The sequence below is a fragment of the Pseudophryne corroboree genome, chromosome 3 (genome assembly GCF_028390025.1).
Source record: "Pseudophryne corroboree isolate aPseCor3 chromosome 3, aPseCor3.hap2, whole genome shotgun sequence".
NCBI lineage: Eukaryota > Metazoa > Chordata > Amphibia > Anura > Myobatrachidae > Pseudophryne > Pseudophryne corroboree.
This window is the reverse complement of record NC_086446.1, coordinates 733,814,092-733,840,682: the sequence shown is the minus strand read 5'-3', so window position 1 is coordinate 733,840,682 and position 26,591 is coordinate 733,814,092. Positions and strand designations below refer to the sequence as shown.

Sequence of the window (26,591 nt, the reverse complement as noted above, 5' to 3'; positions counted from 1 at the left end):
TCCCCCAGAAACCTGGTTGATCCCCGCCAGGCATCCTCCCCCCCCTCGTCCCGCCGGAAACCGGCCGCAACAAGGAGGGCTGGGGGGATACAGAGCGCTGCGGCGTCGCTGCGCGCACACGTGCGCGAGAGACGCCGCCGGAGCCGCGCGCGCACGCCCCACCACGCACTGCCCGGGCGCCCTCCGCTGAGGTCTCTGTTTGTGCGCCCGCCGATCCAGCGCTGGGCCCCGTGACGGGCCTGGCCTGGATCGTAAATACCTCCCTCCCGGCTCTCACCACCCGCCCGGGGCCTCTATCCGGCCCCGGCAAGCGTGAGTGTGCGGGAGTCGAAGGAGAGGGAGCCGAAAGGCGCCCGGCGAGGCGCGCCAACGTGCGCCCGCGGGCTCCCGCATTCCCTGCACCCCTGGCCGGCCCCGGAGGCGAGGGCTGTTGTTCGCCCCTCTCCGGGAGGCCAGACCTCCGAGCCGCCCCAGGCCGCCGACCGCGCCCGCCTGCAGAGGCAAACCCGACGCTGCCAACTAACACAGGGTCGCCAGAGGAGCGCGTTCTGCGCTCCGAACCCCCAGCCATCTGAGAGGCCCCAGGGGAAGTTACGGCCTCGTCAGAGCCGGACACCCCTGCCCCGGGACCAGCCTCACCGGACTGGTAACGGGCTGGGGCACCAGCGGACCGGCGTGGGCGGCTGGAGGCCATTCTACCTAGTTTATAAAACTTTTAAATTGAAATAAAGTAAGGGTGAAAATCTGCCAAGCAGCACTCACCCCAAGGAAATTCACTTGCAAAGAGACCCAAAATGGCCACTCCAGCCTATATATACCCTAACCCTCCCCCTTTTCCTAAGGCTGTACTACCTAACAGCTAGGTCCACCCCTCACAGAATGTTTAACTCATTCCTCTCCTATGTAGTCAATTCTCTCTCCATACGGGTATATACTCAGTTGAGCTGATTAAAGCTGGTTTGAAAACTGCCGTGTAATTACCACGGCTGTGCTCCAGGCAAATGGAAATGCTTGATAACCTGTATATAGGACTCCAAAGAACTCACTTCCTCGTCACGGGTGTTAGACCTCACTGCGGAGGCCAGCAGCGGGTGAACGGAGTCCTGGACGTCTACAGCACAGCACAGGAATCGATGTCAGTGCTCCAGCTGAAAGCCGCCGGCTGAAGCGCCCGGCGTTTACCAGGCCGTGATGGATTGTGGCTGTGAGAAGCCGTATGCGGGATCAATCAGTGGGTATTGCCGAACAACTGGACATAGAAAGTGGGCGTCAACGCGTTTCGTCTCCTTGGCAACCGGAGACTTCCTCAAGACGGATCCGGCTTGAGGAAGTCTCCGGTTGCCAAGGAGACGAAACGCGTTGCTGTGCTGTAGACGTCCAGGACTCCGTTCACCCGCACTGAGTGACTGCTGCTGGCCTCCGCAGTGAGGTCTAACACCCGTGACGAGGAAGTGAGTTCTTTGGAGTCCTATATACAGGTTATCAAGCATTTCCATTTGCCTGGAGCACAGCCGTGGTAATTACACAGCAGTTTCCAAACCAGCTTTAATCAGCTCAACTAAGTATATACCCGTATATGTGCACAGATATCCAAACGGACCCTGTTCATTTAAATTCTCAGGAACCAGCACATGGGTAACTATACACCAATTTATATAAAAGCTCATCTTTACAAGGCTGTGATTATTCCTTGCGGGACATTTTATTAAGCACTGGGACGCCAGTGTATTTCAATTTTATACGGCATTATAACAAAGAAATCCTACCATATTGTATGCTATATTAATTATCATTAATACTTATTAATTATTTGTTGCTAAGTATATGCTGCTTGTTTGTTTGAAATGTGTCATTTTTAATGATTATTGGATAAAGAATTTATTTATACGTATCTTTTTAGTTCTACTGAGTCAATTATTCTATATGACAGACTGCACACTATAGTTTAACCTAATACAGTGTACATATAGCGCGGAGTATACACTTTTTCTCACCCTACAAAGCGTCCGCCTCTCGCCTCTGGTATGTGCAGAAGACCCGCACACTTTAAAATTCATCATTTTATTATGTGGTGAAATTTCTTTTTCGGAGACTGACCCAGAAGATCCGCTCTGGCTATCTATCACAAGGACAGTTCTCCTATTAACGGAACGGTTGGTGACAAAGGGCCTTTGCTTGATAAAGAACTGAGCATTGTGTAATAGAGATGGAAATCATACCCAGATATGCTCTGTAATGACACAGTACTAGCGCAATCTATCTCCCCTTTTGTCGGCGGAGAGAAAGTCACGTGTCTGGCCGGTGATTCCTGGAACAGCAGAAGAATGTGTGTCCTTTTCATAAGTTCATTTTGCACACAACAAGACGCGTAGCAGTCAGTGTCACCCGCTTTAATCTCTATATTTGCCCTGACATGTGGCACATTCCCTGCTTCGGAAAATATGGCAGTCCTTAGGGTTTGTGATGGTACTTGCACAGATAGCAGTAGTGGCAGGCACATTACAGGGAATGAGTGATTGATTGCCACAATCCCCACAGGCAATAAAAGAGAATTTACAACTCTCTGTGAAGCATGTAGGTTACCCCAGCGACTTGACATTTTGACTGTTCTCATTACATAACATCCACCTGAAAAGTAAATGTACATTTATATATCTATTGAAGCTTCCCTGAGATGATGTGCAGTCTTCACGGCCTGTCGTCCTCCCACGCATGTAGTGCGCGCGCGTGTGTGTGTAGGTGTGTGTGTGTGTGTGTGTGTGTGTGTGTGTGTGTGTGTTTTATTAAGGCAAGAATAGGGAATGCAGAATTTTATAGCATTTTGTCTTATTTTGTTTTGGGGGTTTTTACGCACCTGTTCATGTATCAAAAACAGCAGCATGTTCTCCAAAAAGTTCAGGAATATCTGATTTATTACCCGTGTCGTGTGCAGGCTGTTCGCTAACACCATTCAGTCAGGAAAGCTAAGCAGACGACAGTTGCGGACTTTGGGCCTCATTCAGACCTGTTCGCTGTTGTGCGAAATCGCACAGCGGCCGATTATCGAATGACTGCACGTGTGCGAGCTCAAACAGCGACAGAATGGTGCGAAAATTACGATCGTTAGGTGTACGCAAGGTGATTGACAGGAAGCGGACGTTTGGGGGGTGGTAACTGGCCGTTTTCAGGGAGTGTCAGGAAAACACAGGCGTTCACAAGCGTTTTCAGGGAGGGTGTGTGACGTCTGCTCCGGCCTCCGATCAGTCTGATTGTATCGCACTGTAGGAGTAAGTCCTGGGCTACGCACACACTGCACAGAATGGAAAAATTATTAGATGGTAAGTGACTTGCAAATGGATTTGCAGCTGTCCGCTGTCTGGTGAAGTTGTCGCGTGGCGTACACATGCGTTCGCATACTTGTACGGGGCGTGTTTTCACGCTCTATGGGCAGCACCTATCCTATCGCAGCCCTCTGCAAAAATGCAGAGGAGCGTTCAGGTCTGAATTAGGCCCTTTGTTACAGATTAAAATATTAATTTGGTGCAGTTTTGAGGATGGAGCATGAGGATAAAAGCAAGAAGCATGTGAAGATGGGGCAGATGTATTAAACCTGGAGAAGTGATAAAGCAGTGATAAGTGGAAGGTGATAACACACCAGCCAATCATTACAGGTTTGAAAAATGACAGTAGCTGATTGGCTGGTGCGTTATCACCTTGCACTTATCACTGCTTTATCACTTCTCCAGGCTGTATACATCTGCCCCGGCATTTTGACACTAATCTGTATTAACCACTTTCCTGTCATGGTTGCGCCTGCAAGTGCTCTATCTGACCTGGTGGCACAGGATGCGACCAGTCAGATGGAGAGTGTTAGCAGCGGCAGGGAAGGGAAACTTCCATCCGCTGCTGCTGTCAGAGGGACCGGATGGTCCCTCTGCCTCCCTGCACTCTCCCCTACTGATTGCCGTGCTGCCGATTATCAGTTAGCATGGCAGGATCCCCCCCTCCAGCGGCTGCAGCCAATGGGGAGTGTAAATTAACCCTCCCAAGCCACCCCCAGACCCCCCCCCCCCCCCTCCCCCCGTATACCTGGAGGCTGTCCTGGCTGTCAAAATGAAAGTCGCAATGTTCCCGAATGATGTTTCGATGTTTAGGAGAAAGAATGTAAAAAATTAAAATATTTTCTTTCTTTTTTTTAACTAAAATCATTTGGGATAGGGTTAAATTCATGTTCATCACCTAATTCACTCATTAAAAAAAACTCGACAATTTCGGAGCGGTTTTTGGCTAAATAAATCGTCAGTTAAGTGGTTAAAGGCTGGGTGTTACTGAGCGGACTGTATACACCTGCAGTAGCTGAACTGTATATACTTGTTTAAATATGTTCAACATAATTTATTTTTTAACCTGTGACCTCTATATAAGCATTTAAGCATTCGGGTATTTGTTCTTTCACCCACCTAAAACGTGACTCTATGAAAAGAATTCCATGTATCCCTGTATTGTAAATAATGATTATATCAGAGATTGATGCCTACATCTTGGTGTGTGCACAGATGTGGGAGGAGGCCATTGCCCTGGGCAAAGAACTGGCAGAACAGTATGAAAATGAGATGTTCGACTATGAACAGCTGAGTGAGTTGCTGGTAAGTCCTGATTCCTTACAATGCAGACGGGTGTGTGTTTCAGCACCATGGATTGTCATGTTGGGATTTCTATTTTCATTGCACATGTTCCAAATTGTTATTCGAGAACATGTCAGGATATATCTCCGTTTTGTAGGGAATTGTCACTATAGATTGGGAGATGTGAATGGTTCACAGTCCGGCACCATCTGCAAGTGTTTACTTTACTCTTTCTCTGTTTCTGGGAGACCGTCCCCAAAACCAGGGTCATTTTATAACTAATATTATTACTATTGTTATGCGGTGCAACAAGATTTCAGCAGCGTCGTACAATGAAAAAGCATGTTAGGCATTATAAACCGGAAGTAATCTTCCTGCCGACACTCACAAAGTCGGCAAGCAGGATCTGGACCTCAGAATGCTGGCAGTGTTAGAACAAGTGAAAAATGCTATTTACGGTATTTTACGCAAAAGGTTTTCTATCTGTGCGATAAGTGGCAACAGAAAACCAGGCGTATTGTCAATATGTAGGCCCACCAAACTCGCTATAGATGTTTTGGGGGGAGTATTGTTGTAATGTCAATGGAACATCAACAGTGGGTGCAGGGTGTGTGGTATACATGGGCCCATGGGTCAGGGGGGTCCCGCTCCGCACACTTTGCACCCAAAATTGGCCCCCACGGCGTGCTTGCAGCAAATCTCCCCCCCCCCCCCCACCCCCCCACCTTATTTAATACGATGGCAGTATCATCTCCTGGCTGTTGCCATTTCTTCAGAAAGATGGGACAGGTATGACCAAAGACTGTCACTGTACCAGAGCTATTCTTATGTTCTGCACATACGCTGGAGCTGGATGGAGATAAAGTACCAGCAAACCAGCACATAACTGTCATTTTTCAAACCCAGCTTGTAACATGGCAGTTAGGAGCTGATTGGCTGGTACTTTATCTCCGTCCACTTTATCTCTGTCCAAGGCTTAGGGGGACATTTACTAAGCAGTGATAAGAGCGGAGAAGTAAGCCAGTGGAGACGTTGCCCCATCAACCAATCAGCAGATCTGTATAATTTTATAATATGCAAATTATAGATGTCATTTCAATGCTGATTGGTTGCCATGGGCAACTTCTCCACTGGCTCACTTCTCCGCTCTTTTCACTGCTTAGTAAATGTCCCCCCTTAGTAAATAGACCCCTGAGTTGAATTTAAATAGGATTTCAATGTTACTTGTGCACAGTGGGCTATTTAACCTTTGTGGTGACTTCTCCACCATTCTGTATATTTATTTATTTTTAAAAATTCACTTTCTGTTACAGAAAAAACAAGCGCAGTTTTTTGAAAACATTGTGAAAGTCATCCGACCAAAACCTGACTATTTTGCGGTTGGATATTACGGACAAGGATTTCCCACATTCATTAGAGTAAGTTACTGACTCCCATGGAATAGACCCAGGGCTAGATGCATCATCGCTTGGAAAGTGATAAAATGGAGAGTGAAAAAGTACCAGCCAATCAGCTCCTAACTACCATGTCACCGGCTGTGTTTGAAAAATGGCAGTTAGGAGCTGATTGGCTGGTACTTTTTCACTCTCCATTTTATCACTTTCCAAGCGATGATGCATCTGGCCCCCATACTGTAGCTGTCTGGTATACAGTAGCAGGCCTTCTGTTGCTTAGCAATTGGTAAACAATATTTTTTTTTAATAAAGATATTCTAACTTTATTGATCATGTACTGTACATGGCGCTCTAATTAGAACATATGTGGCAGCAAATGGCATCAAAAACATGTAAGTTCTCTTTTCTTTTAGCCAAAATATTTTGCTTGTTTTAGTTTTTGGGACAGTAGTCTTTAAAGTCTTGTAGCATTAAATGTATTTATACCCGTATTGTGTCCCAACCTAGACTCCCGTTGTCCCCGTGTACACTTGTACTAGCCCTCTCCTTGGTGCATAAGATCCATCCAAAAACAGCCAAAAATGACACACATGCCCAACTCTGCATAGGCCGCATCTCCATGGCTGTCTGACAATTGCCTGTGTGTAAACGCTCCATTACCAGCCAGTAGCGCACATTCAGTTACAAGAGGAGATGCGACAGAATTCAGACAGTATCACGCGTGGTTGCTGGTATCCGGATGATGGGTCAACATTGTCTAACTTGACAGTCAATACGTCGACACCATATGGTCGACATGACAACGGTCATCACACAAATGGTCCGCACAAGTTTTTTAGGGTTTTTAATACCTGTTTTCCCATGTTTTTTCTTGATTTACTATCCTCGTGGACTACAATTGGGAATAGTAACCTTGCCTGGAGCATGGCAGGCGTACACATTTACACTGATTGTGGTCACATATGATGAAACATGCAAAATGACACCCAGATAACCTTAAAAAACTAGTTGACCGTTGTCATATGGACCTTTTAACCCTGTCGATATTTTCTACCTGTTGACCTTACCGACTGTCTACCTTTTACCTGTCGACCTTTTGACCCTGTCAGCCTAATGCATGTTGACCATATGGGGCGACCTAAGGACTGTCTACCTAGACACTGTAGAGCTTCTCCATCACGCCCGTGGTTCCATATGCACAGCTTCGGAGTCCCATCGTCGTCATGTATTGCAGAGAACGCTCTGTGGAAAGAGGCAGATTGAGCAGGCATTGTTGTAGTTTATAAGGGATACATTCCTTGTAGAAAGAACAAAATGGTAATTTAATGGTAATTGAAACTGTTCTTTTGCAGCTTTTACAAACACCTGCACAAAATCTAATTTGGTCTTTCAATGACCACGATGTAGTTTTATGTTCCGGTAGTCAGTTACAGGCATTCTGAAAGCCCAGTGTTTACTCGCCTAAACCAGGAGATTAACACCAGCCACTCTGACAGGAGCAGCAAACAAGAGAGTTTGTTATCTTGTTTTGGAACCTGTATTGTACATATGTGCCCTCATGCAACTGCGACTTGTTGGATCATGGACCTTGCCACTTAGCCGCGCCAATTGCAGTGGCCGGGACTATTGAAAAGCAGCCCGCTATAATACCACTGGCTGCACTTTACACAGATTTCTGTTGGAGTCTCAGTAACAAAATAGTCATATGCACAGTTCAGGACAGTTTAGACCAGGAGTAGCCAACCCCGGTCCTCGAGAGCTACCAATAGTTCATGTTTTCCAGGCCACGAGCTGGTGCACAGGTGTATTCATTACTCACGAACACATTTTAAAAGATCAGCAGGTGAAGCTAATTACTTCACTTGTGATTCTGTGACGAGACCTGGAAACGTTAACTGTTGGTGGCTCTCGAGGGCCAGGGTTGGCTACCCCTGGTTTAGACCATTCTATATAGCACTGTGCAGTTCTTACCACACAGGATCCATGCTGGTTTGCAGCTATCCGTTTTGTATTTCAGCAATAGGTGCATTTTGGTTGCCACAAAACCTCTGAGGTTCTACCACGCACTAGCAATTGGACAATTAATACCCAACAAAAGTTGAAGGCTTGAAGCCCATTACCCATAAGGCCACATTACTAAGACATCTAAGTAGAACATAAAAAGTCTTTAGAAACCGAATTTGGGATCTAATGGATATCCCTCTTGAATGAAAGTATAGAGATTTAACCCCTGAGGAAGTCTCTGAAGAGATGAAACGCATAGGGTAAATGTGTTCAAAACCCACTTGATGACAACATCACTATGAATTCTACACTCATATGAAGAGCGGATCGTCCACACACAGTAGTGGAATCCTGTGTACTACCTTGATTATTTCAAAATGTACTAGTATTGTACTAATTTTCTAATAAATTGTATTATGCTTTTAGAAGAGTGTCAACAGATTTTTATATATTTTTATATTTTCATGTATGGGTAAGTACACAGAAATCCAGCTTTAGACAAGTTAGACCACCTAAACAGTGTGTCAGATTAGCGCTCTCTTACAGATTTTCTTCCCATTGTTACCTATAGTCCTTCTAACAGAGGACTCTAGAGGGTCAGATGTATTAACCTGGAGAAGGCATAAGGAAGTGATAAACCAGTGATATGTGCAAGGTGATAAACGCACCAGCCAATCAGCTCCTAGCTGTTCATTTACATATTGAAGCTGATTGGCTGGTGCGTGTATCACCTTGCACATATCACTGGTTTATAATTTCCTTATGCCTTCTACAGGTTGATACATCTGCCTCTCTTTGTGAGTAGCAGCTGACTAGTGAGTTCTCTTGATTGGCGCATATATTTATTACAAAGGGGGGATACATACTAACATCCCATATAATTTAGCTAAATTGTAATAATTCTAGAAAGGACAGTAAATTGTGCGACGTGTGCATTATACAGTTTTGCCTAATCATAAGGTATGACTCTTCGATTCACCCAATTATTTGCCGCCGGTCTGTGAAGCTAAATGCCATTGTGCTATGTAATCCGCTTGTGAGACAGGGCAGGTGTCTCCACAGCTCCCAGTACAGGAGCTTACCGCTGGTGAGACAGAACATTGACATTCTGAGTCGGTTCAGTCCAACAAGCAATTTTCCAGCTTAGACACATTATGCGTGCAGCAAAGGAGTGAATAATGCAAGTAGCGAATGGCGCTTTAAGTATCTTTATTAATCCTGGGCTGATTTTCCTTCACAAGCCAGTGGGTCTGAGTTTGTGCAGACATGCATTTACTAGGTTTTCACAAGTCATTGGGCAGCGGGGGTCGTTCTGCCACCACCCTGTGCATTAGGCAAGGAACAGCAGTGTTTGATTGCCTGTTTAATGCATTGCTGACGAAGAGCTTTGATTTAAAATCAGCTTACTTTACCCCCTTTATTTCAATTAGTCTTTCGCACCCTTGTCAATAATTTACTTCTGATGCATTTATGTGGGCTGAATTTACCTTATATAACATACTCCAGATCAAACCTATTTTTTTTACAGTGTGTATAAAAGCTGTGCGTATAAAAAAAATATTATACAGAAGTAGGTCAGCAAAAGTAGGAATCCATTGCCTGCTGGCAATCTTATTAAAAACTATAATATCCTGTTTTATTTCTGCAAGCATTGCCACTAATATTGAGCTACAAACATTAAATAAAGGTTACATAGGCAGACGCAGTCTGCTGGCTGTTCATATATGCACAGTACTATGAGTCCCAGATAAAGTAATTACTGCCTTTTGCTTGTTAAGTAAGGTCATGTTCTTGTTTTATTTGCAAATAACAGCTAGGGTTCCGTTCTTCACTTAGAGGGCTTTCCCCGACCGTGCAGGCTGGCATAACTGGAGGCTGGAATTAGCAAGATACACTGCTTTTTACGCTAGAAGCCCCTTGACCATATTCTGGCTTTCGTACAGATTAGAAGATCAGAGCCTGATTAAGGCAGCATGAAGCCATAGACAAAATGTCAGGTTGGGCCTCCGTAATCCACCTCTTCTAGCCAAAAATATTCACTTGAAACGAGTTACAGTATGGTCATTTGGCTTCTCAGTGGCCATCAGTGTTGGAATGGGGCATGAACAGCCCACCAGGGAATGCAGTGGTAGAGGTCCAAGTTTAAGGGGTGTAGCTTGCCACCGCAGAGGGACTTGACCAACCATTAGAAAGGACGTTTAAAAATGAGAGCTCAGGGGTGTGTCTGTACAACCCACTTTGATTGGCAGGAGGTCAAATCTTGGTGTATTTTCCATAAACCAACATACCCCACGATAAAGGCATTACAGCAGTTGATTATTATTTGAAACAGGGTAAACTCTCAGACTCTCTGCGGAATTTTGTGTTAAAAGCTATTCAATTTATTTTGACACATAATTATTTCACTTTTGACACTCAATTTTATTTACAGACACGAGGTGCGGCCATGGGGGCCCGATTCGCTCCGAGTTTCGCAAACCTATACATGGGGTTTTTTGAGGAGGAGCATGTGTGGGGAGGCGAGCTCGGAGCGGATCTGGTCTACTATGGCCGATATATAGATGATTTATTTATAATTTGGGGGGGCACGTTGGAATCATTGCACACATTCACCAATGCACTCAATCAGAATGATTATGGATTAAAATTCACGTCCAATTATAGTAAGACAAATATCAGTTTCCTTGATATAGAGCTATCCGTTGAGCAAGATAAATTGGTCACTAAAACATACATTAAGGAAGTGGACCAAAACCGATATTTAAATTATAATAGTTCTCACAAACAAAGTTGGAAGGACAATATCCCCAGGGGACAATTTGTCAGACTAAGACGCAATTGTTCCTCTGTTGGGACATATCAGGTACAAGCTAAATTGTTGATGGAATCATTTTTAGAACAGGGATATCCTCAGGATCTATTGGAGAAGGCTTTTTTGGAAGTTGTAGATATGGATAGGGAACAACTATTAATCCCAAAAAATAAAAATAAAAATAACAATAAATATGGAACAAGTAGTACAAAAAATGATAGGAGCACAGCGTTTGTAACTCAATATAATAGTTGTGCACATAAAATTAATCAAGTCATAAAGAAAAATACATCTCTGTTACTTCTGGATGACTTACTAAAACCACATATAAACCCTAGAGGGGCAGTCATCTATAGAAAAGCAGACAACCTGCGAAAAAAATTAATGCCGAGCCACTTTGTTAAAGAGAAGAAGATCCTCCATATGACAAATAATTCCTGGCTTCCTGTGAGGCCAAATGGTTACCACAGATGTGGGAAAAATAATTGCCAATCTTGCATCATTGCACCTAGGAAAAGTGAGAATTTCAAATCCTCTGTAACAGGTGAAATATATCCTATAAAGGATTTTATCAATTGCCTTTCTACTTATATTATCTACTTAATTACTTGCAAATGCGGGAAACAATATGTGGGGCGCACCACTAGAACCCTACACATTAGATGTATGGAGCATAGGAGGAATATACTTAAGGGAGCAAAGCATCCATTGTCTGACCATGTGGTACAATGCCAGAAATCCAAATGGGATAATATCACTATGATTGGAATCGAACATATTAGAGTGACGAATAGAGGGGGAGATCGTTTTAATAAATTACGTAGACGTGAAGCATATTGGATTTTTTTACTGGATTGTATGGTCCCAATAGGATTAAATGATACGGTGGAGCTCAATGGAGTATAAATAGATAATATTAGGTTGTTTATAAAATCCTCTTAAAAATCCTTCTTTTTTGCCCGCCTCCCTCCCCTTCCCCCCTCTTTTTTTATAATTTTTTATAATTTTTTTTTTTTTTTTATTATTATTTTATTTTTGTTTCCGGATCCCCTTTACCCATATAAAATCCATTCTCTTCTTTCCCAATCTCTCGTTTCTCCACCCCCCCCCCCCCCTCTACACCATTGATTCATTTAGTTTTTTCATACTCCACCTATATATGGTGGAAGGGGGGAAAAAAAGTCATTAGGTTAATGTGTATAATATGCATTTGAGAGAGAGACTTTTTTGATTAAACTTTTGTGTACATATATTTTTTCAATTTATGACTACTAATTGATTGGTTAGAGTTAATAAAGTCTTGTAACAATACATATGTATATATTCTTTCCAAAAATGAAGAACTGTGAATATACCAGTATAGCTCTATAAATAATAATGCATAGTAATTTCCTTGTATATTAGATACATGTAGATCCATATGTATTTGCATGGTATAAAATATATATCGGAAGAAGGAAGTTCTATGCAAAATGAAAGTATCTATTTGTTTGTTGTTGTTTTTTGTTAATCTCGATCATCTTTATTATTATTATTATTATTTTTAAATGGTAAATATTAATTCATCATATAGTTATGTGTGTGTCCTTTTATATATATGAAATATTTAGAAATATCTAGCAATGTTTTAAATTATTATTTATATATATTGTTGATATTGTTTAATGATTATTATGAATGTAGGATAATAAATAAAATAACTGCAGGTTCCCTTTAAGCATATCAAGTTGTTAAGTATACAGCCAGTAATGTGATGAAAGTGAGGCTTGAACAGCAATCAGAAATTATCCACACCATCTGGACAATGAAACACATATATAAAGGAAGCTGAAGGGAGCTAAGGGTATGACACTGAGGAAGCCGCCGATACTGAGGAGTAGGCGGAGAAACGCGTCTGTCTATCATTGCCCGCACAGTTAGCGGAGGAATCCATACGGAGGAACTCACACCAGCCTGATCGGTGTAAACCGACACCACCTGAGAAGGGAAAACTACCACCAGCTTGAATTCACGGACTCCGGATAAGGCTAAAGGTACAAGATATTACCATTAAAAGCCGGGAGGACGAACTGTCTGCTGCCGTGGATAGATGAGAAATTTAAGTCCCACAGCTAACAGGTGATCGGTGAGTCAATCAGCCGGGAGCACTATCACACGCACGGTGATTGCTTCGGAGACATTTTTGCATGACAAAACATTCATTCTATATATTTAGTACAGGCTACGGATAACTGGCTCAAACATCTGTGAAAGTATATTGGCTTAACGAGCATATTCATCTAAGAGCAAATAATTACCAGTGAAAGCAATTGCCACTAATCATTATAGCTCATTTGAATGTTGTTTCATTGTTTCATAAACATACCCAGGAATATCTTCAGCATTCCTTCACAATTTTGATACGTGGACTGTTACATTGTAGCAAGATTTCAAAAAGCAACTGAATACAGGTTTCAATTCTCTGGAGAGACTTTGCTTAAAATATGTGACTAGTATTACATCCATGGTTAAAATTAATACATATACAATCTGTGAGAAAAATTGTGAAGCATTCACTGATTACTATATAAATAGCTGTATTTTTAGGATTCATGCAAATTGTTCTTTTTTAAGAAAGGGAATTGTCCTGTTTTAGAATTATTATTATTTTTTTATGTGGTGAGAGTGTTTCTGCCGGCCGGCAATAAGTTGAAATGTTTTAAACATTGCTAGAGAAATAATAAATTTTTCTTATAACTTTTTTTCATTTAATATAAATAAAATATCCACATCAAATGTGAACTAGCGCTCTCTTGATTTTCTTTTTTGTGCTTTATATTTGGGGCATATATACCAATAGCCCTATAGAGAGCAGCTTCAAAACATTTGTGTAAATCACAGCGCCAGGTTTGGTTCATTCTTTGGATTTTCCATAAAGCACCCAAGTTCATCCATGGTCCTGCTCCACCAAGTCACTGATACCTAGAGCAGGATGTGAGGCTCACCAGGGATTCTTCCTGGGCACCTGTGTGCTAGGCCGGCCACTGGTCGCTAGGCATGAGTTTAGGTTGACAAATGGATGATCCGTCTCTTCAGAAAATATATCTGACTTTTGCAAATCTGCGTAAGTGAAAAGCTGAAATGTATCAAAAAGGAACCTGTTTACAGCTGAGTTGTGTTTAAGAAATCTCCCACTGTGCCTTGTACAAAGAGAAATTGTGGCAGTAAGGTGATGTGAGGTTTTTTTGTGGGCGTTTTGATTAATACAGTTTAAATATGTTTTTCCTCTGTTTTTCAGAACAAAGTGTTCATTTATAGAGGGAAAGAGTATGAAAGGCGTGAAGACTTTGAGGCTCGGCTGCTAACCCAGTTCCCCAATGCGGAAAAGATGAAAACGACGTCTCCTCCAGGCGATGATATAAAGAATACTTCCGGACAGTGTATCCTTGAAAATGAAGGATGTGTTACTTAGAATATGATTGCATAGAGAGGTGTGGGTGTCTTTCTGTTTCTGGCTCACCCAGTCATACTGAATGGGAGACGGGGAGAGGATGGGAAAGTCTACACTTTCCTGCTCCATTTTTGTGGCTATCAGTCAGAGTGCAGACAGAAAAGGGCAAAATAACGGGGAGATGAAGAACAGGAGAAAGTTTGTGGATTCTTTGTTCTAAGTGTAGCATTGTTGAAAATGTTTTGCCCCTGTACAGTAACATACACCTTTTATAATTAATTATTTATGTGCAGAAAATGTGTTTTCTCTGTATATCCTCATCAAACCTAAACAGTGCAGGAACACCATGGGGTATATTAACTACATATTATAAAATGAAAAGTGGTGACATTGCCAATAGCAACCAATCAGAATCTGTTTATCATTTCTCTGTTGCATCCTAGAAAATGATAGACAGAATCTGATCGGTTGTTATGGGCAACATCACCACTTTTAATTTTGAGAGGCTTTAGTAAATTTACTCCTACGTGTATAGTGTGTCCCTCACAGCAGGCACAAATACACTAATGTACAATAATATCCAAACAGTATTAACAACTCCCAGCAACATGCAAGCAGGAACAGTAATGCCCACAAATATGCGTACAGTACTATTAATGCTTGTCGCTGGTTAGTAGTACTGTCACAGTTGCAGTCACTGTGTACCATCAATGGTAGCTGGTTAGTAGTACTGTCACGATTGCAGTCACTGTGTACCATCACTTGTAGCTGGTTAGTAGTACTGTCACGATTGCAGTCACTGTGTACCATCACTTGTAGCTGGTTAGTAGTACTGTCACAGTTGCAGTCACTGTGTACCATCAATGGTAGCTGGTTAGTAGTACTGTCACGATTGCAGTCACTGTGTACCATCACTTGTAGCTGGTTAGTAGTACTGTCACGATTGCAGTCACTGTGTACCATCACTTGTAGCTGGTTAGTAGTACTGTCACGATTGCAGTCACTGTGTACCATCACTTGTGGCTGGTTAGTAGTACTGTCACGATTGCAGTCACTGTGTACCATCACTTGTAGCTGGTTAGTAGTACTGTCACGATTGCAGTCACTGTGTACCATCACTTGTAGCTGGTTAGTAGTACTGTCACGATTGCAGTCACTGTGTACCATCACTTGTAGCTGGTTAGTAGTACAGTCACAGTTGCAGTCACTGTGTACCATCACTTGTAGCTGGTTAGTAGTACTGTCACAGTTGCAGTCACTGTGTACCATCACTTGTAGCTGGTTAGTAGTACTGTCACGATTGCAGTCACTGTGTACCATCACTTGTAGCTGGTTAGTAGTACTGTCACGATTGCAGTCACTGTGTACCATCACTTGTAGCTGGTCAGTAGTACTGTCACGATTGCAGTCACTGTGTACCATCACTTGTAGCTGGTTAGTAGTACTGTCACGATTGCAGTCACTGTGTACCATCACTTGTAGCTGGTTAGTAGTACTGTCACGATTGCAGTCACTGTGTACCATCACTTGTAGCTGGTTAGTAGTACTGTCACGATTGCAGTCACTGTGTACCATCACTTGTAGCTGGTTAGTAGTACTGTCACGATTGCAGTCACTGTGTACCATCACTTGTAGCTGGTTAGTAGTACTGTCACGATTGCAGTCACTGTGTACCATCACTTGTAGCTGGTTAGTAGTACTGTCACGATTGCAGTCACTGTGTACCATCACTTGTAGCTGGTTAGTAGTACAGTCACAGTTGCAGTCACTGTGTACCATCACTTGTAGCTGGTTAGTAGTACTGTCACAGTTGCAGTCACTGTGTACCATCACTTGTAGCTGGTTAGTAGTACTGTCACGATTGCAGTCACTGTGTACCATCACTTGTAGCTGGTTAGTAGTACTGTCACGATTGCAGTCACTGTGTACCATCACTTGTAGCTGGTTAGTAGTACTGTCACGATTGCAGTCACTGTGTACCATCACTTGTAGCTGGTTAGTAGTACAGTCACGATTGCAGTCACTGTGTACCATCACTTGTAGCTGGTTAGTAGTACTGTCACGATTGCAGTCACTGTGTACCATCACTTGTAGCTGGTTAGTAGTACTGTCACAGTTGCAGTCACTGTGTACCATCACTTGTAGCTGGTTAGTAGTACTGTCACGATTGCAGTCACTGTGTACCATCACTTGTAGCTGGTTAGTAGTACTGTCACGATTGCAGTCACTGTGTACCATCACTTGTAGCTGGTTAGTAGTACTGTCACGATTGCAGTCACTGTGTACCATCACTTGTAGCTGGTTAGTAGTACTGTCACGATTGCAGTCACTGTGTACCATCACTTGTAGCTGGTTAGTAGTACTGTCACGATTGCAGTCACTGTGTACCATCACTTGTAGCTGGTTAGTAGTACTGTCACGATTGCAGTCACTGTGTACCATCACTTGTCGCTGGTTAGTAGTACTGTCACGATTGCAGTCACTGTGTACCATCACTTGTAGCTGGTTAGTAGTACTGTCACGATTGCAGTCACTGTGTACCATCACTTGTAGCTGGTTAGTAGTACTGTCACGATTGCAGTCACTGTGTACCATCACTTGTCGCTGGTTAGTAGTACTGTCACGATTGCAGTCACTGTGTACCATCACTTGTAGCTGGTTAGTAGTACTGTCACGATTGCAGTCACTGTGTACCATCACTTGTAGCTGGTTAGTAGTACTGTCACGATTGCAGTCACTGTGTACCATCACTTGTAGCTGGTTAGTAGTACTGTCACAGTTGCAGTCACTGTGTACCATCACTTGTAGCTGGTTAGTAGTACTGTCACAGTTGCAGTCACTGTGTACCATCACTTGTAGCTGGTTAGTAGTACTGTCACGATTGCAGTCACTGTGTACCATCACTTGTAGCTGGTTAGTAGTACTGTCACGATTGCAGTCACTGTGTACCATCACTTGTAGCTGGTTAGTAGTACTGTCACGATTGCAGTCACTGTGTACCATCACTTGTAGCTGGTTAGTAGTACTGTCACGATTGCAGTCACTGTGTACCATCACTTGTAGCTGGTTAGTAGTACTGTCACGATTGCAGTCACTGTGTACCATCACTTGTAGCTGGTTAGTAGTACTGTCACGATTGCAGTCACTGTGTACCATCACTTGTAGCTGGTTAGTAGTACTGTCACAGTTGCAGTCACTGTGTACCATCACTTGTAGCTGGTTAGTAGTACTGTCACGATTGCAGTCACTGTGTACCATCACTTGTAGCTGGTTAGTAGTACTGTCACGATTGCTGTCACTGGGGAACCATCACTTGTAGCTGGTTAGTAGTACTGTCACGATTGCAGTCACTGTGTACCATCACTTGTAGCTGGTTAGTAGTACTGTCACGATTGCTGTCACTGGGGAACCATCACTTGTAGCTGGTTAGTAGTATTGTCATGATTGCAGTCACTGTGTACCATCACTTGTAGCTGGTTAGTAATACTGTCACAGTTGCAGTCACTGTGTACCATCACTTGTAGCTGGTTAGTAGTACTGTCACAGTTGCAGTCACTGTGTACCATCACTTGTTACTGGTTAGTAGTACTGTCGCAGTTGCAGCTGCAGTGTACCATCACTTGTAGCTGGTTAGTAGTACTGTCACGGTGTACCATCACTTGTTGCTGGTTAGTAGTACTGTCACGGTGTACCATCACTTGTTGCTGGTTAGTAGTACTGTCACGGTGTACCATCACTTGTAGCTGGTTAGTAGTACTGTCACGGTGTACCATCACTTGTAGCTGGTTAGTAGTACTGTCACGGTGTACCATCACTTGTTGCTGGTTAGTAGTACTGTTGCAGCTGCAGTGTACCATCACTTGTCGCTGGTTAGTAGTACTGTTGCAGCTGCAGTCACTGTGTACCATCACTTGTTGCTGGTTAGTAGTACTGTCACGGTGTACCATCACTTGTAGCTGGTTAGTAGTACTGTCACGGTGTACCATCACTTGTAGCTGGTTAGTAGTACTGTCACGGTGTACCATCACTTGTTGCTGGTTAGTAGTACTGTTGCAGCTGCAGTGTACCATCACTTGTAGCTGGTTAGTAGTACTGTTGCAGCTGCAGTGTACCATCAGTTGTAGCTGGTTAGTAGTACTGTCACGGTGTACCATCACTTGTTGCTGGTTAGTAGTACTGTCACGGTGTACCATCACTTGTAGCTGGTTAGTAGTACTGTCACGGTGTACCATCACTTGTAGCTGGTTAGTAGTACTGTCACGGTGTACCATCACTTGTAGCTGGTTAGTAGTACTGTTGCAGCTGCAGTGTACCATCAGTTGTAGCTGGTTAGTAGTACTGTCACGGTGTACCATCACTTGTTGCTGGTTAGTAGTACTGTCACAGTGTACCATCACTTGTAGCTGGTTAGTAGTACTGTCACGGTGTACCATCACTTGTAGCTGGTTAGTAGTACTGTCACGGTGTACCATCACTTGTAGCTGGTTAGTAGTACTGTTGCAGCTGCAGTCACTGTGTACCATCACTTGTTGCTGGTTAGTAGTACTGTTGCAGCTGCAGTGTACCATCACTTGTCGCTGGTTAGTAGTATTGTCACAGTTGCAGCTGCAGTGTACCATCACTCAACAGGACGTTTAAAAATGGAACTAGAATGATTAAGAAACAATTTTCTCTTACGTCCTAGAGGACACTGGGGTACACATTAGTACCATGGGGTATAGACGGGTCCACTAGGAGCCATGGGCACTTTAAGAAATCAATAGTGTGGGCTGGCTCCTCCCTCTATGCCCCTCCTGCCAGACTCCGTTTAGAAAATGTGCCCGGAGTGCGCCTGAAGAGTTTTCTACTTTCATTTAAAATGTTTGTTATTTTCAGTCAGGGCTGTTTGGCAACAGCCTGACTGCTTTGTGGGACTTAGGGGGAGAACGGCCCAACTTCCTTAGAGTTGATGGTCCCGTTTCTCTGCTGACAGGACACTGAGCTCCTGAGGGAGCCATTCGCAAGCCACACCTCGGCGCAGCGTACCCTTCCGCAGCACGCCGCCACCCCCTAACAGAGCTAGATGAAGAGTGGTGAGTACAACACTGGCGTCCTGGTTAGCGGGACGCCGGTGGGAATGGCGGCACAAGGGCTGGAGCGCAGCTCTGACTGCAGGCTGCGCTTCCGGGGGCTCAGACAGACACACGCTGACGGTGTGTCCCTCTGTGAGAGGCGCACTGAGCCTCCGCTGATGCCCACACTGGCCACAACATGCTAACAGGGGTTTTAACTCTTGGTTAGACATTTTTTACCTCAGGGCCAGTATAAAAAATGTGGGAAGCCGCGCGCCATTACAGCTCCCCAGCGCCATTTCCCTCTGCAGCTCATGCAGGCAGCATTCCCAGGGACGCACAGCTCCTCCACAAGGACTCTAAAGTCTCCTCAGTGGTACCAGGGGGTCTTAGTAAAGGGGGGGAGCAAGTTTAAGATTATAACCACTACTAAGGTGCTTATTTCTGTGCGACCCAGCTAGGTTTTACCTTGCTAGAAGGGGCGCTGTGTGGCTGGCTCTGATTTCTGTGTGTCTCTGAGGACCCTGCAATTCTGATTCTGCAATCGGACTGGTTTGAACCTTTACAGGAGGTTGACGTTAAGTTTCTTACGTGGAAAACTGTTACACTGTTGGCCTTGGCTTCCGCAAGGTGTGTGTCTGAACTGGGGGCGTTGTCTTACAAAAGCCCCTATTTGGTTTTTCATGAGGATAGAGCTGATCTCAGAACTCGTCAGCAATTTCTTCCTAAGGTGGTGTCTGGGTTTCATATCAACCAACCTATTGTGGCTCCGGTGCTTACTGACACCTCTGCTACCTCAAAGTCCCTGGATGTTGTGAGGGCTTTGAGGATCTACGTGAAGAGGACAGCTCGCTGTTTGTTCTCTATGATCCCAAGAAGATTGGGTGTCCTGCTTCAAAGCAGTCTATTGCTCGCTGGATCAGGCTTACTGTCCAGCAGGCTTATTCATCGGCAGGATTGCCGGTTCCTAAAGTACAGGCCCACTCTACTAGGTCAGTGGGTTCTTCCTGGGTGGCTGCCTGGGGTGTCTCGGCTTTACAGCTCTGCCGAGCAGCTACTTGTTCAGGATCGAACAAGTTTGCTAAGTTCTACAAGTTCGATACTTTTGGCCTCTGACGACCTTCAGTTTGGTCAATCAGTTCTGCAGGAACCTCAGCACTCTCCCACCCGGTTTGGGAGCTTTGGTACATCCCCATGGTACTAATGTGGACCCCAGTATCCTCTAGGACATAAGAGAAAATCGGATTTTAATTACCTACCGATAAATCCTTTTTTCGTAGTCCGTAGAAGATACTGGGCGCCCGCCCAGTGCTTCATGTTTCCTGCTCTGTTACTTAGTTAAGTAATGTTGTTGGTTCAGCAGTTGCTGTTCCTGTTCAGTTTGGTTAGCATGGCTTTCCTTTGTTTATGTGTGCTGGTTCGAATCTCACCACTGTTAAGTTAATTTCTTCTCTCAAAGTATGTCCGTCTCCTCGGGCACAGTTTCTAGACTGATTCTGGTAGGAGGGGCATAGAGGGAGGAGCCAGCCCACACTGTTGATTTCTTAAAGTGTCCATGGATCCTAGTGGACCCGTCTATACCCCATGGTACTAATGTGGACCCCAGTATCCTCTACGGACTACGAGAAAAGGATTTACCAGTAGGTAATTAAAATCCTTTTTTTATGCTGTTCCCAGGCAAAACTCATGTCCCTGTACATAATGGGAGAAGAGAAGGACTGCTATTTGGGCACTAAAATTTCTCTGACGTCCTAGTGGATGCTGGGGACTCCGTCAGGACCATGGGGAATAGCGGCTCCGCAGGAGACAGGGCACAAAAGTAAAAGCTTTAGGATCAGGTGGTGTGCACTGGCTCCTCCCCCTATGACCCTCCTCCAAGCCTCAGTTAGATTTTTGTGCCCGGCCGAGAAGGGTGCAATCTAGGTGGCTCTCCTAAAGAGCTGCTTAGAGTAAAAGTTTTGTTAGGTTTTTTATTTTCAGTGAGTCCTGCTGGCAACAGGCTCACTGCATCGAGGGACTTAGGGGAGAGAAGTGAACTCACCTGCGTGCAGGATGGATTGGCTTCTTAGGCTACTGGACACCATTAGCTCCAGAGGGAGTCGGAACACAGGTCTCACCCTGGGGTTCGTTCCGGAGCCGCGCCGCCGACCCCCTTGCAGATGCCGAAAAGTGAAGAGGTCCAGAAACCGGCGGCAGAAGACTTTTCAGTCTTCATAAGGTAGCGCACAGCACTGCAGCTGTGCGCCATTGTTGTCAGCACACTTCATAGCAGCGGTCACTGAGGGTGCAGGGCGCTGGGGGGGGCGCCCTGGGCAGCAATGATAGTACCTTATTCTGGCTAAAAATACATCACATATAGCCCCTGGGGGCTATATGGATGTATTTAACCCCTGCCAGGTCTCAGAAAAACGGGAGAAGAAGCCCACCGAAAAGGGGGCGGGGCCTATTCTCCTCAGCACACAGCGCCATTTTCCCTCACAGAAATGCTGGTGGGAAGGCTCCCAGGCTCTCCCCTGCACTGCACTACAGAAACAGGGTTAAAACAGAGAGGGGGGGCACTTATTTGGCGATATGACTATATATATTAAAATGCTATAAGGGAAAAACACTTATATAAAGGTTGTCCCTGTATAATTATAGCGTTTTTGGTGTGTGCTGGCAAACTCTCCCTCTGTCTCCCCAAAGGGCTAGTGGGGTCCTGTCCTCTATCAGAGCATTCCCTGTGTGTGTGCTGTGTGTCGGTACGTGTGTGTCGACATGTATGAGGACGATGTTGGTGAGGAGGCGGAGCAATTGCCTGTAATGGTGATGTCACTCTCTAGGGAGTCGACACCGGAATGGATGGCTTATTTAAGGAATTACGTGATAATGTCAACACGCTGCAAGGTCGGTTGACGACATGAGACGGCCGGCAAACCAATTAGTACCTGTCCAGGCGTCTCGAACACCGTCAGGGGCGTTAAAACGTCCTTTTACCTCAGTCGGTCGACACAGACACGGACACTGACTCCAGTGTCGACGGTGAAGAAACAAACGTATTTTCCTTTAGGGCCACACGTTACTTGTTAAGGGCAATGAAGGAGGTGTTACATATTTCTGATACTACAAGTACCACAAAAAAGGGTATTATGTGGAGTGTGAAAAAACTACCTGTAGTTTTTCCTGAATCAGATAAATTAAATGAAGTGTGTGATGATGCGTGGGTTTCCCCCGATAGAAAATTATTGGCGGTATACCCTTTCCCGCCAGAAGTTAGGGCGCGTTGGGAAACACCCCTTAGGGTGGATAAGGCGCTCACACGCTTATCAAAACAAGTGGCGGTACCGTCTCCAGATAGGGCCGCCCTCAAGGAGCCAGCTGATAGGAGGCTGGAAAATATCCTAAAAAGTATATACACACATACTGGTGTTATACTGCGACCAGCGATCGCCTCAGCCTGGATGTGCAGTGCTGGGGTGGCTTGGTCGGATTCCCTGACTGAAAATATTGATACCCTTGACAGGGACAGTATTTTATTGACTATAAAGCATTTAAAGGATGCATTTCTATATATGCGAGATGCACAGAGGGATATTTGCACTCTGGCATCAAGAGTAAGTGCGATGTCCATATCTGCCAGAAGTTGTTTATGGACACGACAGTGGTCAGGTGATGCAGATTCCAAACGGCACATGGAAGTATTGCCGTATAAAGGAGAAAAAGACAACGTCTTTTCAGCCTCAGTCCTTCCGTCCCCATAAGGGCAAGCGGGAAAAAGGCCAGTCATATCTGCCATGGGATAGAGGAAAGGGAAGAAGACTGCAGCAGGCAGCCCATTCCCAGAAACAGAAGCCCTCCACCGCTTCTGCCAAGTCCTCAGCATGACGCTGGGGCCGTACAAGCGGACTCAGGTGCGGTGGGGGGGGTCGTCTCAAGAGTTTCAGCACGCAGTGGGCTCACTCGCAAGTGGACCCCTGGATCCTACAAGTAGTATCCCAGGGGTACAGATTGGAAATTCGAGACGTCTCCCCCTCGCAGGTTCCTGAAGTCTGCTTTACCAACGTCTCCCTCCGACAGGGAGGCAGTAGTGGAAACAATTCACAAGCTGTATTCCCAGCAGGTGATAATCAAAGTACCCCTCCTACAACAAGGAAAGGGGTATTATTCCACACTATATTGTGGTACTGAAGCCAGACGGCTCGGTGAGACCTATTCTAAATCTGAAATAGTTGAACACTTACATACAAGGGTTCAAATCAAGATGGAGTCACTCAGAGCAGTGATAGCGAACCAGGAAGAAGGGGACTATATGGTGTCCCGGGACATCAGGGATGCTTACCTCCATGTCCCAATTTGCCCTTCTCACCAAGGGTACCTCAGGTTCGTGGTACAGAACTGTCACTATCAGTTTCAGACGCTGCCGGTTGGATTGTCCACGGCACCCCGGGTCCTTACCAAGGTAATGGCCGAAATGATGATTCTTCTTCAAAGAAAATGGACGATCTCCTGATAGGGGCAAGGTCCAGAGAACAGTTGGAGGTCGGAGTAGCACTATCTCAAGTAGTTCTACGACAGCACGGGTGGATTCTAAATATTCCAAAACCGCAGCTGTTTCCGACGACACGTCTGCTGTTCCTAGGGATGATTCTGGACACAGTCCAGAAAAAGGTGTTTCTCCCGGAGAAGAAAGCCAGGGAGTTATCCGAGCTAGTCAGGAACCTCCTAAAACCAGGAAAAGTGTCAGTGCATCATTGCACAAGGGTCCTGGGAAAAATGGTGGCTTCTTACGAAGCGATTCCATTCGGTAGATTTCACGCAAGAACTTTTCAGTGGGATCTGCTGGAAAAATGGTCCGGATCGCATCTTCAGATGCATCAGCGGATAACCCTGTCTCCAAGGACAAGGGTGTTTCTTCTGCGGTGGCTGCAGAGTGCTCATCTACTAAAGGGCCGCAGATTCGGCATTCAGGACTGAGTCCTGGTGACCACGGATGCCAGCCTGAGAGGCTGGGGAGCAGTCACACAGGGAAAAAATTTCCAGGGAGTGTGATCAAGTCTGGAGACTTCTCTCCACATAAATATACTGGAGCTAAGGGCAATTTACAATGTTCTAAGCTTAGCAAGACCTCTGCTTCAAGGTCAGCCGGTATTGATCCAGTGGGACAACATCACGGCAGTCGCCCACGTAAACAGACAGGGCGGCACAAGAAGCAGGAGGGCAATGGCAGAAACTGCAAGGATTCTTCGCTGGGCGAAAAATCATGCGATAGCACTGTCAGCAGTGTTCATTCCGGGAGTGGACAACTGGGAAGCAGACTTCCTCAGCAGGCACGACCTCCACCCGGGAGAGTGGGGACTTCATCGGGAAGTATTCCACATGATTGTGAACCGTTGGGAAAGACCAAAGGTGGACATGATGGCGTCCCGCCTGAACAAAAAACTGGACAGGTATTGCGCCAGGTCAAGAGACCCTCAAGCAATATCTGTGGACGTTCTGGTAACACCGTGGGTGTACCAGTCGGTGTATGTGTTCCCTCCTCTGCTTCTCATAACCAAGGTACTGAGAATTATAAGACGTAGAGGAGTAAGAACTATACTCGTGGCTCCGGATTGGCCAAGAAGGACGTGGCACCCGGAACTTCAAGAAATGCTCACAGAGGACTCATGGCCTCTGCCGCTAAGAAGGGACTTGCTTCAGCAAGTACCAGGTCTGTTCCAAGACTTACCGCGGCTGCGTTTGACGGCATGGCGGTGGAACGCCAGATCCTAAGGGAAAAAGGCATTCCGGAAGAGGTCATTCCTACCCTGGTCAAAGCCAGGAAGGAGGTGACCGCAAAACATTATCACCACATGTGGCGAAAATATGTTGCGTGGTGTGAGGCCAGGAAGGCCCCACGAAGAAATTTCAACTCGGTCGATTCCTGCATTTCCTGCAAACAGGAGTGTCTATGGGCCTCAAATTGGGGTCCATTAAGGTTCAAATTTCGGCCCTGTCAATTTTCTTCCAGAAAGAATTGGCTTCAGTTCCTGAAGTCCAGAAGTTTGTCAAGGGAGTATTGCATATACAACCCCCTTTTTGTGCCTCCAGTGGCACTGTGGGATCTCAACGTAGTTCTGGGATTCCTCAAATCACATTTTAAACCGCTCAAATCTGTGGATTTGAAATATCTCACATGAAAAGTGACCATGCTGTTGGCCCTGGCCTCGGCCAGGCGAGTGTCAGAATTGGCGGCTTTGTCTCACAAAAGCCATATCTGATTGTCCATTCGGACAGGGCAGAGCTGCGGACTCGTCCCCAGTTTCTTCCTAAGGTGGTGTCAGCGTTTCACCTGAACCAGCTTATTGTGGTACCTGCGGCTACTAGGGACTTGGAGGACTCCAAGTTGCTAGATGTTGTCAGGGCCCTGAAAATATACGTTTCCAGGACGGCTGGAGTCAGGAAAACTGACTCGCTGTTATCCTGTATGCACCCAACAAACTGGGTGCTCCTGCTTCTAAGCAGACTATTGCTCGTTGGATTTGTAGCACATTTCAACTTGCACATTCTGTGGCAGGCCTGCCACAGCCTAAATCTGTCAAGGCCCATTCCACAAGGAAGGTGGGCTCATCCTGGGCGGCTGCCCGAGGGGTCTCGGCATTACAACTCTGCCGAGCAGCTACGTGGTCGGGGGAGAACACGTTTGTAAAATTCTACAAATTTGATACCCTGGCTAAGGAGGACCTGGAGTTCTCTCATTCGGTGCTGCAGAGTCATCCGCACTCTCCCGCCCGTTTGGGAGCTTTGGTATAATCCCCATGGTCCTGACGGAGTCCCCAGCATCCACTAGGACGTCAGAGAAAATAAGATTTTACTTACCGATAAATCTATTTCTCGTAGTCCGTAGTGGATGCTGGGCGCCCATCCCAAGTGCGGATTGTCTGCAATACTTGTACATAGTTATTGTTACAAAAATCGGGTTATTATTGTTGTGAGCCATCTTTTCAGAGGCTCCGCTGTTATCATGCTGTTAACTGGGTTCAGATCACAGGTTGTACAGTGTGATTGGTGTGGCTGGTATGAGTCTTACCCGGGATTCAAAATCCTTCCTTATTGTGTACGCTCGTCCGGGCACAGTATCCTAACTGAGGCTTGGAGGAGGGTCATAGGGGGAGGAGCCAGTGCACACCACCTGATCCTAAAGCTTTTACTTTTGTGCCCTGTCTCCTGCGGAGCCGCTATTCCCCATGGTCCTGACGGAGTCCCCAGCATCCACTACGGACTACGAGAAATAGATTTATCGGTAAGTAAAATCTTATTATCAATATTATATACTATATT

The 26,591-nt window shown here is 45.2% G+C and overlaps 1 protein-coding gene across 2 annotated transcripts in view; it reads left to right on the top strand.

Annotated features, from left to right (window-relative positions):
• The window catches only part of DOCK1 (dedicator of cytokinesis 1), a 649,074-nt gene that overhangs the window by 559,402 nt on the left and 63,081 nt on the right, over positions 1–26,591 (top strand). For both annotated transcript variants that reach the window (XM_063962225.1, XM_063962224.1), the window contains exons 39-41: positions 4,536–4,625; positions 5,918–6,022; positions 14,092–14,233. In XM_063962225.1, the coding sequence (XP_063818295.1) occupies positions 4,536–4,625; positions 5,918–6,022; positions 14,092–14,233 (337 nt within the window). The remainder of the gene's footprint in view (positions 1–4,535; positions 4,626–5,917; positions 6,023–14,091; positions 14,234–26,591) is intronic.